This window comes from Oncorhynchus keta, chromosome 34 (assembly GCF_023373465.1).
Source record: "Oncorhynchus keta strain PuntledgeMale-10-30-2019 chromosome 34, Oket_V2, whole genome shotgun sequence".
Taxonomy (NCBI): Eukaryota; Metazoa; Chordata; class Actinopteri; order Salmoniformes; family Salmonidae; genus Oncorhynchus; species Oncorhynchus keta.
In genome coordinates this window covers 22487469-22501283 of record NC_068454.1, presented here as the reverse complement: position 1 = coordinate 22501283, position 13815 = coordinate 22487469, and the positions used below count along the sequence as shown (strand labels likewise).

General features: G+C 42.6%; 1 protein-coding gene across 1 annotated transcript; it reads left to right on the top strand.

Annotated features, from left to right (window-relative positions):
* Positions 1-364: 364 nt before the first annotated feature.
* Positions 365-6416, top strand: LOC118366827 (syntaxin-19-like). Its single transcript, XM_035749568.2, has 5 exons — positions 365-648; positions 4183-4567; positions 4772-5008; positions 5200-5412; positions 5605-6416. Exons 2-5 carry the CDS (start codon positions 4337-4339, stop codon positions 5836-5838), a joined length of 915 nt encoding a protein of 304 aa, XP_035605461.1. The 5' UTR covers positions 365-648; positions 4183-4336; the 3' UTR covers positions 5839-6416.
* Positions 6417-13815: the final 7399 nt, after the last annotated feature.

The window sequence follows — 13815 nt, the reverse complement described above, 5'->3', positions numbered from 1 at the left end:
AGTTCTCCACCCTGTGCTTTTATGAAACACATAGAGTAGGCCTTCGTTTGGTCAAAAATGTCAGCCATGCTCAGTAGAGCCACTGGAGCCTGAGAAACACAATAGGGCCAGACCAGTGACTTAGCTAGCAGGCTGCACCATAGGCTCCATACATAATGTCATGTATAGAGCTAAAACAACTCTTCTACATCATTGCTGTTCTACACAACACAGCTCTATTTGTTCTATGACGCTGTTTGAGCAGCCCCTGGGACAGAATAGTCCACATCTGTTCTCCCTTCTCCCACTGGCCACAGAGAGTTCTCCCTGTGAGAGAAGGGGTGTGGCCAGACTGGCGGAACCACATTTCCTGGGAAGTGTTGTTTCTCTGTTATAGCAGTTTACTGACTAACTGTTAACATATAGGAAAACTAACAGAACACACACATACACGTGACCTACAGCTAATAAGTATTTGGAGTGGAGGGCTCAATTGATTCCCTGAGGATACCGTTCAGAAGGATGGGATATACATTTGGATAAATTCATGAATGCTTTTTGTGAAGTACGAATAATCCATTCTCCATGGCTTGGCTAAATTGACAGTTACATTCCTGGTCAAACATAAATGGCAGGCTCTAAGCCTCACGGATTACTTACTACAACAAGGTAAATAGCAGAACTCACACCTGCCTGACTCATGATACTTGTTGTAAGTGTTAGAATATGTTTTCTTAAGTGTATGTTATTGTTTTCTCATGTGAAATTCAAGGTTCTTAAGACCAAAAATGGATTGAATTAAAAATAAAAAAAGGTTAGAGTTGCCTTTACAATAATATCCTGTGTAAAAGAGGAAAGCATTTGTTCTCTTCCACCCCATCAAAACACTTGCATTATGGTGACAAATGTCAACAGGCAGTTCTCTCATGAACTCTGTGACAGGTGAACAGATGGAAAGTTGGAAAGCAGTCAGAGAACAGAAGAAACCGTCAAAACATTCAGACACAGACAAGCTGGACTGAGTGTGTTTTCAGGCTAAATCTCGCATTGCTCTAGAATCGGTTGAGTAATGTCTGAATCATAGAGTTACAACGACCAGAACGGACAAAGCCCCGGCTTAGTCCATGGGAGGTAAACTCAATGACTGTGGTCCATCAACCATGAAAGTTGACATGGATGGGAATGTGTTCCAGTATTTCTAATTCTATGGTTTGGTTTCAATATGATCTCCAGCCTAGAGAAGGTCAGAGGTCTGTAGTGTTAGAACATGCAGGAGGTCTCACACTTCAATACTGCACACACACACACACACACACTAGTGGTGCGCAGGTCAGCTGTTTGTTCACTCGCACCCATCCGCGATTACTAATAACCCATCCAGCAACCGGCCAACTATATGTGATAAAGTGAACATCTGAGGTCCGCACCCGTCCCGAACCCACTAATATAGAAAATAATACATGTGAAAGGTTTTCTGTGCAGAATGTCCAAACGGCACCTGTTTGACCGGTTGTAAGGACATAGAAAGCTGAGAAAACGACTCAACATGTTTCTGATAGATTTCAGTTCAGCTTGGATGAATATTTTATGTGGTTGAAATACTATCAGCTTTTATGATGCTGGTATAGACAGCACCTCCACAAATGGTATCTAACTGCACAGTGCATTCTCTCAAGATGCTGAAAGAAAGAAAGCATATTTCTCAACTCTTGTTCCCCAAGTCAAAATTTTGCCTACATTTGGTGAATCAAGAAATGCTTAATTCTGCAGGAGTTAATATTAAGGCTATGTGAGAGGTTATAGACCTACAGTCAGTGTCCAGATTTCAGTTTCCATTCAACCCATCTGAACAGTAGGCTACAGTTCCCATAGGTCTATTTGAAGCCCCACTCGTGTCACTGTGGATTTTGCATAGCTCCTCACAATCATCACACTGCTATCATCCTCTCTCACTACTTCACCAAATATTTCCCAAACATTGCCATTCTGGCCCACCATTCTGTTTATTTTCAACTCCATTTCGCAGCTTTTTCTCTTATTGTATTAAATTCCCACATTGTCCTTTTTGCCTCTGTGGATCGAAGTTATGTTTTCTGTCTGATCCCAAAACCATTTGGTGATTGGCATGTAGGCTATTTGGCGTGTGTTGGCCTACAGTTAGCGCATAAGCCTACGTTTTAGGGCCTAATGCCATATAACTTAAAATAATGAAAGGAAAACCTCAATGTAGCCTATAGATATAAATTGTACAAGAAAGGTTTTTTAAAGTATTGTTTTAATTTTGTTCAACCCACCCACCCTTCATTCACACAATATATAACCACTGGGACTGTGGGTTATGACTCAACCCCTGCAACACTAATACACACACACACACACGCACACGCACACACACACACACACACACACACACACACACACACACACACACACACACACACACACACACACACACACACACACACACACACACACACACACACACACACACACACACACACACACACACACACACAGGTTATTTGTGGGCTTTCCTGTTTGTAATCCATCTGGTAATTGGATAGTCTGTCATTTACAACGCTCTATTTAATTCAAAATACACATTCTGTTCACTCCACCCTCCCTAACAGTTAAAGTCCTCCAAACGATCCAGACACTGCAGGGGAAATACTGTATATATATACTGAATATACTTCAGAATAAACTGATGAAACCTTGCAACTGTTGTAATACTTATTATGTTTTGCTGCGAGCTAAACCAGATTTGTCTGCTGAACGCCACAGATACCACAGTGTGGATTACAGTCAGACTAACCAAATCTTAAGGGCAATGTTGACAAGCTCTCTGTGGGTGTGTGTGTTTGTACATGTATGTGTGTGTTTGTGTGCGTCTATTAGAAGTTAATTTCTGTGAGAGCAATCATCATATCATTATGTCAGGCAGAGGTACTGGTGAAGGGAAGTGCCTCACTGCAAAAACACAAACAAGATAACTTCTCATGGGAAGCAACGCTGAAGTAGATTCACTGGTGATGGACATAAACATTGTGCTCGTGTATCTCTCCCTGCCATTCCCAGACACAAACACTACTTGTAGCTCAGTGCACCAAAGTGCTTAGGGAATTTCTTAGGAATGTTGACCTTGTCTACGGATATATTATTGAAGAGCTTGTGATGCCAGATTCATTATAGAAGGTCTTGTTGTGCTATAAAGAAACAAAGTGAAGAGAGACTCATTTCCAGTTCAAAGTGGACACACCAAAGTACAGTATCAGTCAAATGTTTGTACACACCTACTCATTCAAAGGTTTTTCTTTATTTTTACTATTTTCTACATTGTAGAATAATAGGGAAGACATCAAAACTATGAAATAACACATATGGAATTGTGTAGTAACCCAAAAAGTGCTAATGAAATCAAAATATATATTTTAGATACTTCAAAGTAGCCATGCTTTTCCTTGATGACAGCTTTGCACACTTTTGACATTCTCTCAACCAGCTTCACCTAGAATGCTTTTCCAACAGTCTTGAAGGAGTTCCCACATATGCTGAGCACCTGTTGGCTGCTTTTCCTTCACTCTGCGGTCCAACTCATCACAAGCCAGGTCATCTAATGCAGCACTCCATCACTCTCCTTCTTGGTCAAATAGCCCTTACACAGTCTGGAAGTGTGTTGGGTCATTATCCTGTTGATAAACAAATGATAGTCCCACTAAGCACAAACCAGATGGGGTGGTGTATCACTGAAGAATGCTGTGTTAGCCATGCTGGTTAAGTGTGCCTTGAATTCTAAATGAATCACAGATAGTGTCAAGAGTAAAGCACCCCCACACCATCACACCTCCTCCTCCATGTTTCATGGTGGGAACTACACATGCAGAGATGATCCGTTCACCTACACTGTGTCTCACAAAGACACGGTGGTTGGAGCCAAAATAGTAAAAATAAATAAAAACCCATTAATGAGTAGGTGTGGCCAAGCTTTTGACTGGTACTGTACATATTTACCTCATAAGACTTCAAGTTCCTCTTTGTAATTATGATGAATAAACTCAAATGTTGACTGAAACACCTTTGCTTAAAACAGTGTTTACTCTTTAGGTATACTTTAGGTATACTTTAGGTATACTTTTGGTATACCAACAATAGTTGGAGACACCATATACATTGTCAACCAAGACCATATGTTCCTTATTACAGTGAAACAACATCAGACCCTGTCCTCCTGAGTGAGGTCCACCAAAAGGCTCTGTCCTTTGGAGATAACTTCACTAAGGGATAACTTCACTAAGGGGCCTCAACTCACAGGCTTTTGTCATCCTTCTGCTTGATCTCCACCGAGAGGTCTCTGATCATGAAGGACCGCCTGGAGGAGCTGCGTCAGAGGGCCCAGGGTTTTCGGGAGGTGAGCAGAGAGACAGATGATACCCCATTCCCTGAGGAAGATCCTAACCCAGATGCCCCATTCGGGGTTAAGGTCGCCACCACGCAGCAGGCTGTGGTGTTCGAGCAAGAACCAGTCCTGCACAACTTCCTGTCCGAGGCTCAGCATATCCGCGGTGACATCACTGAGCTGGAAACAGAGGTTAGTAAGCTCACATATTCCTCCTATGAGTGGCCGTAACTATATAGACATGTCGACCCGCAAAGCATGCACCTCGGTTGGACTGCAACTGTATGTCCAATTGTCCATGATAATAATGTTGTGAATTCGGGAGGTGGAAGGATACTCTATAAATTCTTGTTATTCATTTAAAGTTTGACTGAATCCTCTTCTCCTTCTCCCCAGGTGAAGAAGTTCAGCCAGCAACAAAGGACCCTGGTGGCAACCATGCGTCGTTTCAGTGTGATGAAGAAGGACAGTGATGTGACGACGGACATCAAGCTGCAGGCAGAGAGCATCCACAGACGGCTGGACGCCCTCTCCAAGAAGGCACAGAGTTTAGAAGACATGCAGGGACTGGCTACAGCCACTACACGCATCCAACGCTCCCAACACGCAGCGCTACTTAGACAATTCCAACAGGTCACTCTCCATGAGTTATTACAACCTTTTATTTCAATGGTGTTTTCTGATGTTTTTCTGACAACACTTGATGAACGTCAGCAAAAATATATATTGTTATTCTTAGTTTTTAATATATGCTAGCTAAGCAAACAGTGAAAAGAAATGTCTGTTTCTGGTCTAAAGTACTTTTTCATATTTACCACTCCTAGGTGATGTGTCTGTACAACAACTCCATCCTCAGTAAACAGGAGCATTGTAAAAACTTCCTCATCCGCCAGCTGGAGGTGTTTGGTCGTGACGTCACCGAGGAGGGAGTCGATGAAATGGTTGCCACAGGGAAGTGGGAGGTGTTTAACCAGAACCTCCTCAACGACGAACGCATCACACGCGCTCAGCTGTCCGAGATCGAGCAGAGACACAAGGTAAGCGTAAGTTTTGATGTGTAAGAAAATGCAAGAATATGTCATTGAAGGTCAAGTTCAGAATCTCAGTAGGCCATGTATGTCTGTGACTGACAAACACTAATGTCTCATGTAATTTACACCAGTTTCAGTGTCCGTTCAGACAAATCCTTGACTAATGTTTTGTCTTTATCCTTTGTGCAACTGCTATAGGAGCTACTGAATCTGGAGAGCAACATGAAGGAGCTGAGAGAACTGTTCATGGATATCTTTATGTTGGTGGAGGAGCAAGGAGGCTACATAGACAACATCCAGACCAGCGTAGAGAAGACACAGGACTACGTCACCGTCACTAACGAGAAATTTAAAATGGCCACCAGGTACAAGAAGAAGAACCCTCTAAGGAGACTGTGCTGCTGTTGCTGCCCCTGGAGGTGCTGCACATAGAGAAGGGACAAGTCCCCTGAACACTGGAGATAGCCCTGGAGGTTTTTCAGATAAGGAAAGGAAGAGCTCTGGTGTGGAGTGTCTACAGGTATGGGAGGGAAATCTGTAGGGTGGCATGGCAGAACAGTGTTCAGAGAAGATTTAAGCCCATTACAGTGGTCAGAAATCATCCAGGAACATGAGGATTGTAAGAGGCTGTGCAGTTGAAGCAGGGTGGGAGTCAGTGTCTCCACTCATGAGGGACAACTTTAACGCAAGACATAATGCATTTTGAGAATCAGCAAGACTGCTTACGTTTTCAAAACTGTCTCATTTTTTCAAAACTCTACACACAATTCCCAAAACTGGACACACAAAATGCAAAATGCCTCACATCTCCTTCAAAATGTAACACTGCATTCAAAATGCCATAAACACATGTCAGAAGGAAGCATTTGCATAAAATGGCAAACACTGCTTTCATAATACTACATTTTTGGATATACCATGTGAACACTGTTGTTCTAAATCTAAAGCTCTCTGGTCTTTCATAGGCTTATTGTGTGTGTGGGGTCCCAGGGGGAGGCAGTCCAGGAATTGGTAGGGGGGTAGGGGGGAGTCACCAGTGCTAAGCTACGCTTTATGTCTTCTCCGGCCTGGGTCTGGCCACAATACTTCGTCCACATCACAAGATACGTTTTCTCTTGCCAAACATCGAGGGAAGTATCTCCTAGCATGGCGTATCCAACCTTGGACAGAGGCAACCTCTATGTCCCCACATGGAGTGAAGTATCTCCTAGCATGCCCAACCTTGGACAGAGGCAACCTCTATGTCCCCACATGGAGGAAGTATCTCCTAGCATGGCGTATCAACCTTGGACAGAGGCAACCTCTATGTCCCCACATGGAGGAAGTATCTCCTAGCATGGCGTATCCAACCTTGGACAGAGACAACCTCTATGTCCCCACATGGAGGGAAGTATCTCCTAGCATGGCGTATCCAACCTTGGACAGAGGCAACCTCTATGTCCCCACATGGAGGGAAGTATCTCCTAGCATGGCGTATCCAACCTTGGACAGAGACAACCTCTATGTCCCCACATGGAGGGAAGTATCTCCTAGCATGGCGTATCCAACCTTGGACAGAGACAACCTCTATGTCCCCACATGGAGGGAAGTATCTCCTAGCATGGCGTATCCAACCTTGGACAGAGGCAACCTCTATGTCCCCACATGCGTCCTCCATTGCCTGGAGAAGCGGCATGCGGGCATAGGGTTGGCGATCATACACTTTCCAGCGCCAGGCTGAGAAGAATTCCTCTATGGGATTTAGAAAAGGTGAATATGGGGGTAGGTACAAAACTACAAATTGTGGATGGGTGGCAAACCAGTTTTGGACCAGAACAGCCCGGTGAAAACTAACATTGTCCCATAAAACCACAAATCTAGCAGGCTCCTGATCTGGATCAGGGACAAGCATTGTGTAAATTGCATCCAGAAAAGTGAGCATATGGCCGGTGTTGTATGGACCCAGTGTGGAATTGTGATGGAGGACCCCGTTTTGAGTGATGGCAGTACACATATTTATATTACCCCCACGCTGTCCAGGGACATTGGTAATTGCCCTCTGTCCTATTACATTTCTTCCGCGGCGCCTGGTTTTGGTGAGGTTGAAGCCAACCTGAAGGATATACAGATGAGTAAATATGGTATGTCTGAAGTACAGGAAGTAGTGTTGCATACATACCTCTTCAAAGTCGTGTCGCATATTCTTGACTGTCAGAGTTTCTCTCAAATGGCACCTTGTAAAGTTGTTTCATCGTCACTCGGTGCCGTTGGAGGATGCGTTGTGTGGTCGACAGGCTTACAGCATTGATGGTGTTAAATATGGTGTCATTATTCAAGATATGCTCTCTTATCTCTCAAATCCTAATTGCTTTTGTTGGCCAAAACCATATTTATAATTGCAGTCTCTTGTACATCTGTAAACAAGCGTCCTCGTCCTCCATGATGTCTTTGCCTTTCCACTCTGTACAGAATTCAAACACAGTATGTGTTCAGCATAGGAACTGTAAACAATGTAAAAAAAAATGTAGTACAGCATGATAACCAAACTCATTCATTCAATGCAGTGCAGTAAATGGATGGCTTAGAGTTACAAATGTTTATGCAATTATATGCAGTCATACGTATTTTACAGTACATTACTGTAATGCTAAAATAGTCATTAGATAGTTGCATACCTGTTCTCATTCCTGAAGGTTCGAATTATGGACGCCACTGTAAATCGACTCAAGTTGGGCTGGACTCTCAGTGCAGCCTCTCTCATGGTCAAACCGTGGTTGATCACATGATCAACAAGTGTTGCCCTAATCTCATCAGAGATGGCTCTCCTTCCTTCTCTTCTTTGCCCTCGTCCTCTTCTTCCTCTTCCTCTCCCTCCTACTCCTCTTGCTCTCTGCCATTGTTCGCATTAGGTAGAGAATTGTGTGTAGTGTTTTGAAAAAAGTGTTTTATGCAATTGACAACTGAGTCAAAGGCAGAGAAATAGCTTATGGTTTTGGACATTTGGTGTGTAGTTTTGCACTTTGAGTGAGAGTTTCAAAAATCGTGTGACATGAAAAGATTTTGTGTGTAAGCAGTTGGAAAAAACTGTAACTGCACAGAAGTATTCACAATGTGGAAACAGATTGAATGTTACTTTCATTAATCATTGCAATTATTTATTTTAAGTGCTAGTTTTTGTATTTACTCAAACTTTGTGTGTATGTATGTAACAGTATAACTTTAGACCGTCCCCTTGCCCATACCCGGGCGTGAACCAGGGACCCTCTGCACACATCAACAACTGACACCCACAAAGCATCGTTACCCATCGCTCCACAAATATATGTGTCACGGCACAATCAAGGGAAATGCCAAGTGTGTGTGTGTGTGTGTGTTAAAGGTGGACCCAGGTGTCTGATGTCAGAGTCAAGACAGAGGACAGGGTGTGTCTGGACCTGATTGGTAACGGGTTGAACTGATATCATAGGACAGGATAAGTGTCTATGGATACGCCACAGGGCACAGCGATGATACTATGCTCTATACACAGGTAGGTCAGCTCTAACACAGCTGAACAGGAACTAGGATATAGCTAGGTAGACAGACTGGGATTTGTATTTGTATTTATTATGGATCCTCATTAGCTGCTGACAAGGCAGCAGCTACTCTTCCTGGAGCAAAAAATAAGGCAGTAATATACATTATAATACAATTGAGATATGGCCTGGGGTAGCTGTTCCATATTCAACAATATACTCACTCAGACAGACTCCAAAGGTTTCAACAAATTATAAGCTTCCTGACTGTTCAAATTCCAAAGAGAGGTTACCCACAGGTCTACATATGCCTGCTTATCCACTTTCCATCACAATCCCCTAATAACCATCTGGAGTACATTCAACTGTTTCAGTGTAGCAACCTGCCACTGAGTGGTCACTGAAAGAAGTGCAGTGGAAAGTTATATGTTGTGTTTCAAATAGTACTGTAAAAAATAAGCTTATCCCTGCCTGAAATACTCACAGAAGGACAGGCTTGCGAGCGATGTGGGGGTGCTGTAGGACCTCAGTGATGGCACTACCCCACCGCACCCCTCCAAACACAGCTCAGTCACAGACACACCATCCACAGGGGCCTGGTCACAGGTTTCCTGGGGGAAAGATAAGACAAACATTCAGTAATACTCTTTAAGATCACAACAGTGCATTAAAGATTCATGACTCATATAACTGTTACATGTCAAACTTGTTTTGAAGTTACTGTCTGTCTGTGTGTATCAGTGATCAGTCAGTCTGTGAAGCTGTAAGAGGTTCTCTTATAACGGTCTGAGGAACATCAAAGTGTGTCTGAGTACAACCAGCTGTGGTCAGTCCAGAGATCTGTCATTATTTTACTGTGTGGTTTTATAAGCCCATCAACGTCAGACCAGGGGTAACAGGACCTGCAGCGTGTTGTGTGTTACAGCCTGTGCTAAATCACACAGGTCACACTGGTAGCAGGGCAGGACGTACTAGCCCAGATCCTAAGAGCTGTGGTAGACTGAGGCAGACAACACATCAGTCTCTATTCACAGCTTTCAAAGGGATAGATCCCCCAATATCAAAGACTGAATTTTTCATACCTATCAGACTTTAGTTATTGGGTGAAGTACCTCAACTGTAAGTATATGCCTATGGGAGAGTAAACTTGATGTTACTGTATGAGAGAGAAGTTCACCTCCCTGTAGACCTCTGATTATATTAGTCTTCCCTGCATTGTCCAGACTCACCACGACCACAGTCACCTTCCTGCTGAACACAGATCAATAACACTATGAAAGAGAAGTTTATGGTGCACAGCTAGACAGCACAGGTAGACCAACGTGTCACCTCTCCTCACCTTACAGGTTCTCTGCACCAATTAGAACAGAGCATCCTGACTAAATATTTCACAACTAGGTATTGTAGTTAACCTGGGGGAAGTTGCAGTTAATGAGACAGATAGACTGTAATGGGGGTCATAATAAAAATATGAGGAGTCCATTGTTGTGGTGTTCCAGAGAGATGCTGAATGAGGTTGCTATTGTCTCTTCTCTCTGTCCTTTCTTTTCCCCGTATTTGTATTACCTTCTCTAATCACAGTCCCCTTTCCCTGTCTCAGCTGTGTTAGGGTACAGAGGGAGAATTCAACAACAGGTGGCGCTGCTGTCAAATAATTGTGAAAAGTGGAGTGATGCAAGAAATGGCAACTACCGTAGTCAAAGAAGCATTTCTCTCTTGTTAATGTTTTGTGTTTTGTGTTTGAATGACAATCTACCTACTGAAATCACATGAGATGAATAGCTTTCAGGCAGGACAACTTTGATCACAAGCCGGTTCCATGTTGCTGCTTTCTACTTGATTATTTAGTGTTGCGTTGCATGTGGATCATGTTGATTGATATACAACATTGTAATAAACCCAGCCTGAAGAGTTGTCATGGCTTGGCTGAGAAACAACTCACCATGAAAACAAGACATATTAACACCGACATCTGTTAATAAAACATGTCTCTGTGGAGGCCTTCTTCAGTGACCTGGTCGGGGTTTGGGGTGGTTTGAGGGTACAGGGAGCCCCCCTACAGGTTAATCCTGTCGTTAATGAGAGAGAAAGCCACACACACACCACTGGGCCTCTGCCTTCATCAGATCTGATAGACAACACTGACAGCAGCAGAATATGAGATTCATCCAGCCCTCCCACTGTGATGGTCGAGTCTATTGACTGTACTGTGTGACAGAAATGTAAAACATTTCTACAAAAGCTCGGCCATCACACTTTCATCACTAATTCATTGACTGTATTATTTAGCATAATGACATCAATTCCAGACGCATATATTTCCATCAGCTATACCTCAGAGTCAGCGATACAGCAATTCGTCATACACCAAATTCACTTACCTTCTGCATGATATTTTGGTACTTTGTAAAATAGTTTGCAAGCAATTGAAAGTCATTAAAATGGTTGTATTGTCCTTGTTATCGAATCCAGGAACAATATCAGATCATCTGATCCAGTCCTCCTGATATACTGTTCTCTACACTGTCATCTATTTCAACACAAAGTGATTACTGGGCACTCTGGCTGTATAATGCTATTTCCTCTGCTAACTCTACAGGGCCAATCTGTAGTCATATGGATGGGGCAATGCTTTCAGCACACATTCTGTTAACACAATCAAAATGGAAACGTTGTAAATTGTGTTTACTATGTAGGTCAAGACTCTCACTGTCGAAAAAGGTAATCCTCTCTCATATCGTTGTGTGTGTGTGTCCTTTCATTTCATCTCTTTCTGTCCATCCACCTGTCCGTCTACACGTCTGCTCATCCGTCTGTGCTTTCTGTAATGTAAAATATTCCAAATGGTTCTATATAATCAGTCTGGAATGCTGAGAAATGTTATTTTACAGCCTCATTTTAGATTAAATAGATTGTGGATAGAATGGAGACTGAAATTAAATGGCAGAAATGTACCTCTGTTAGGGCCAAATTATAGCAGTAAAACATTAATATTACATTCCCGTGAAACTATTTTCACATCATTTTCAAATATTATCAGTAGTTCAAATGGCTAGCGATCAAAGCTGTCATGTGATAATGGAGTAGAGTACTTCACCCTCTTCCTAAAGTCACCTCTGATCCAATAAAACTCCTGAAACTCTGCCATTCTCTCATTAGACTGAGAATGTTCTCTGAGAGGTTGAACGCCTGGCCAATGTGTGTGTCTGTGTCTGTGTCTGTGTCTGTGTCTGTGTCTGTGTCTGTGTCTGTGTCTGTGTCTGTGTCTGTGTCTGTGTCTGTGTGTGTGTGTGTGTGTGTGTGTGTGTGTGTGTGTGTGTGTGTGTGTGTGTGTGTGTGTGTGTGTGTGCGTGTGCGTGTGTGTGTATCATCACTGAGGCATGTTGTACCTGGACGGGATCAAAAGTTTTTCCAGCCACAGGAACCAAGCAAACACACACACACACACACACACACACAAATACACACACACACACACACACAAACACACACACATGCCCTGTGGTGTGATTGTCCCAGTGTGAATGTGTGATTTACAGTACTATATGACAGCCTCTCTGTGAACCGATGCAGGTTGGAGGAGTTCTACATCTGAATCTGCACAATTATTTATTTCCTATTTCTGCTTATTAGGGGAGCGACTCTCAGGGCTGGACAGGAGGAGAGGATATATGGTGTGACTACAGGATGTCTGTGTCTGAGACAGACATGGAGAAAAAGAGAGACAGGGTGAGAGTGAGAGAGAGATATGACTCACTACTTTCATATTTGTGATTATTTCCCCAGTCTCAGAATGAAGAAGGGTTTCTCAGAGTGCAAATAGAGGGCAATTAGTTGTTTAAATAGTTTACAGTTTAGAGTATAGTGAGAAATCCAACGATGTTTGCAACAATACTGTGAATGTATAATTTAATATAAATAAAGAATTATATAATTTTTACATTTTATTGATCAACATTATAAATAAATATATTCAACATGTATTATAATATTTTCTCTGTTTGTGTCTATTTTATGTAAATGTCACCCAGTGGTGATTTATTTTTGTAAAGTCCTAATCAGATTTGAGCAATAGAGCTGGAGGCAGGATGAAGGACAAGGGGGGAAATCATTTCCCCCAATCTTCGAGCAAGTGAAATCTCAAGCGGCCAGACACCACTTCACAAACAGTATAACGTTACACTGCATTGAACCAGTCTAAGCTATAGTTCTGCTGTACACAGTGCCTTCGGAAGGTATTCAGACCCCTTGACTTTGACTCAACAAGCCCTTAACCAACAACGCAGTTTTAAGAAAAATACCTAAATAAAGTAAGAGATAAAAATAAGCAACAATTAAAGAGCAGCAGTAAAATAACAATAGCGGTGCTATATACAGGGGGTACCGGTACAGAGTCAATGTGTGGGGGCACCAGTGTCGAGGTAATTGAGGTAGTATGTACAGTACATGTAGGTAGAGTTATTAAAGTGACTATGCATAGATAATAACAGAGAGTAGCAGCAGCGTAGAAGGGGGGTGAGGAGCAATGAAAATAGTCTGGGTAGCCATTTGATTAGATGTTTAGAAAGAAGCCTCTTGGACCTAGACTTGGCGCTCCGGTACCGCTTGCCATGCGGTAGCAGAGAGAACAGTCTATGACTAGGGTTGTTGGAGTCTTTGACAACTGTTTTAAGATGGCCATACCATGGATCATTTAGCTATTTGATTTTCATTTTAGGAGCCCCATTGGTATATACAAAAAAACATTTAAAAAACATTGAATTTGACCTTTTTAACTATAGCCCATAGAAATGCATTGAATAAGACATTCATAAATGGCCAAACAGACAGTCAAAAAATAAATGATAAGAATAAGGCTTTGAAGGGCCTTTCCTAAGAATGCTCATAAAGGCCTGATTGGTGGAGTGCTGCAGAG

What these genes read in the sequence shown, in the direction of transcription:
- LOC118366827 (XM_035749568.2), top strand. Translation starts at nt 4,337, where the DNA reads ATGAAGGACCGCCTGGAGGAGCTGCGTCAGAGGGCCCAGGGTTTTCGG. An exon ending in TCACTGAGCTGGAAACAGAG is followed by an intron (nt 4,568 to 4,771) that starts GTTAGTAAGCTC and finishes CCTTCTCCCCAG; the next exon opens with GTGAAGAAGTTCAGCCAGCA. An exon ending in TACTTAGACAATTCCAACAG is followed by an intron (nt 5,009 to 5,199) that starts GTCACTCTCCAT and finishes TACCACTCCTAG; the next exon opens with GTGATGTGTCTGTACAACAA.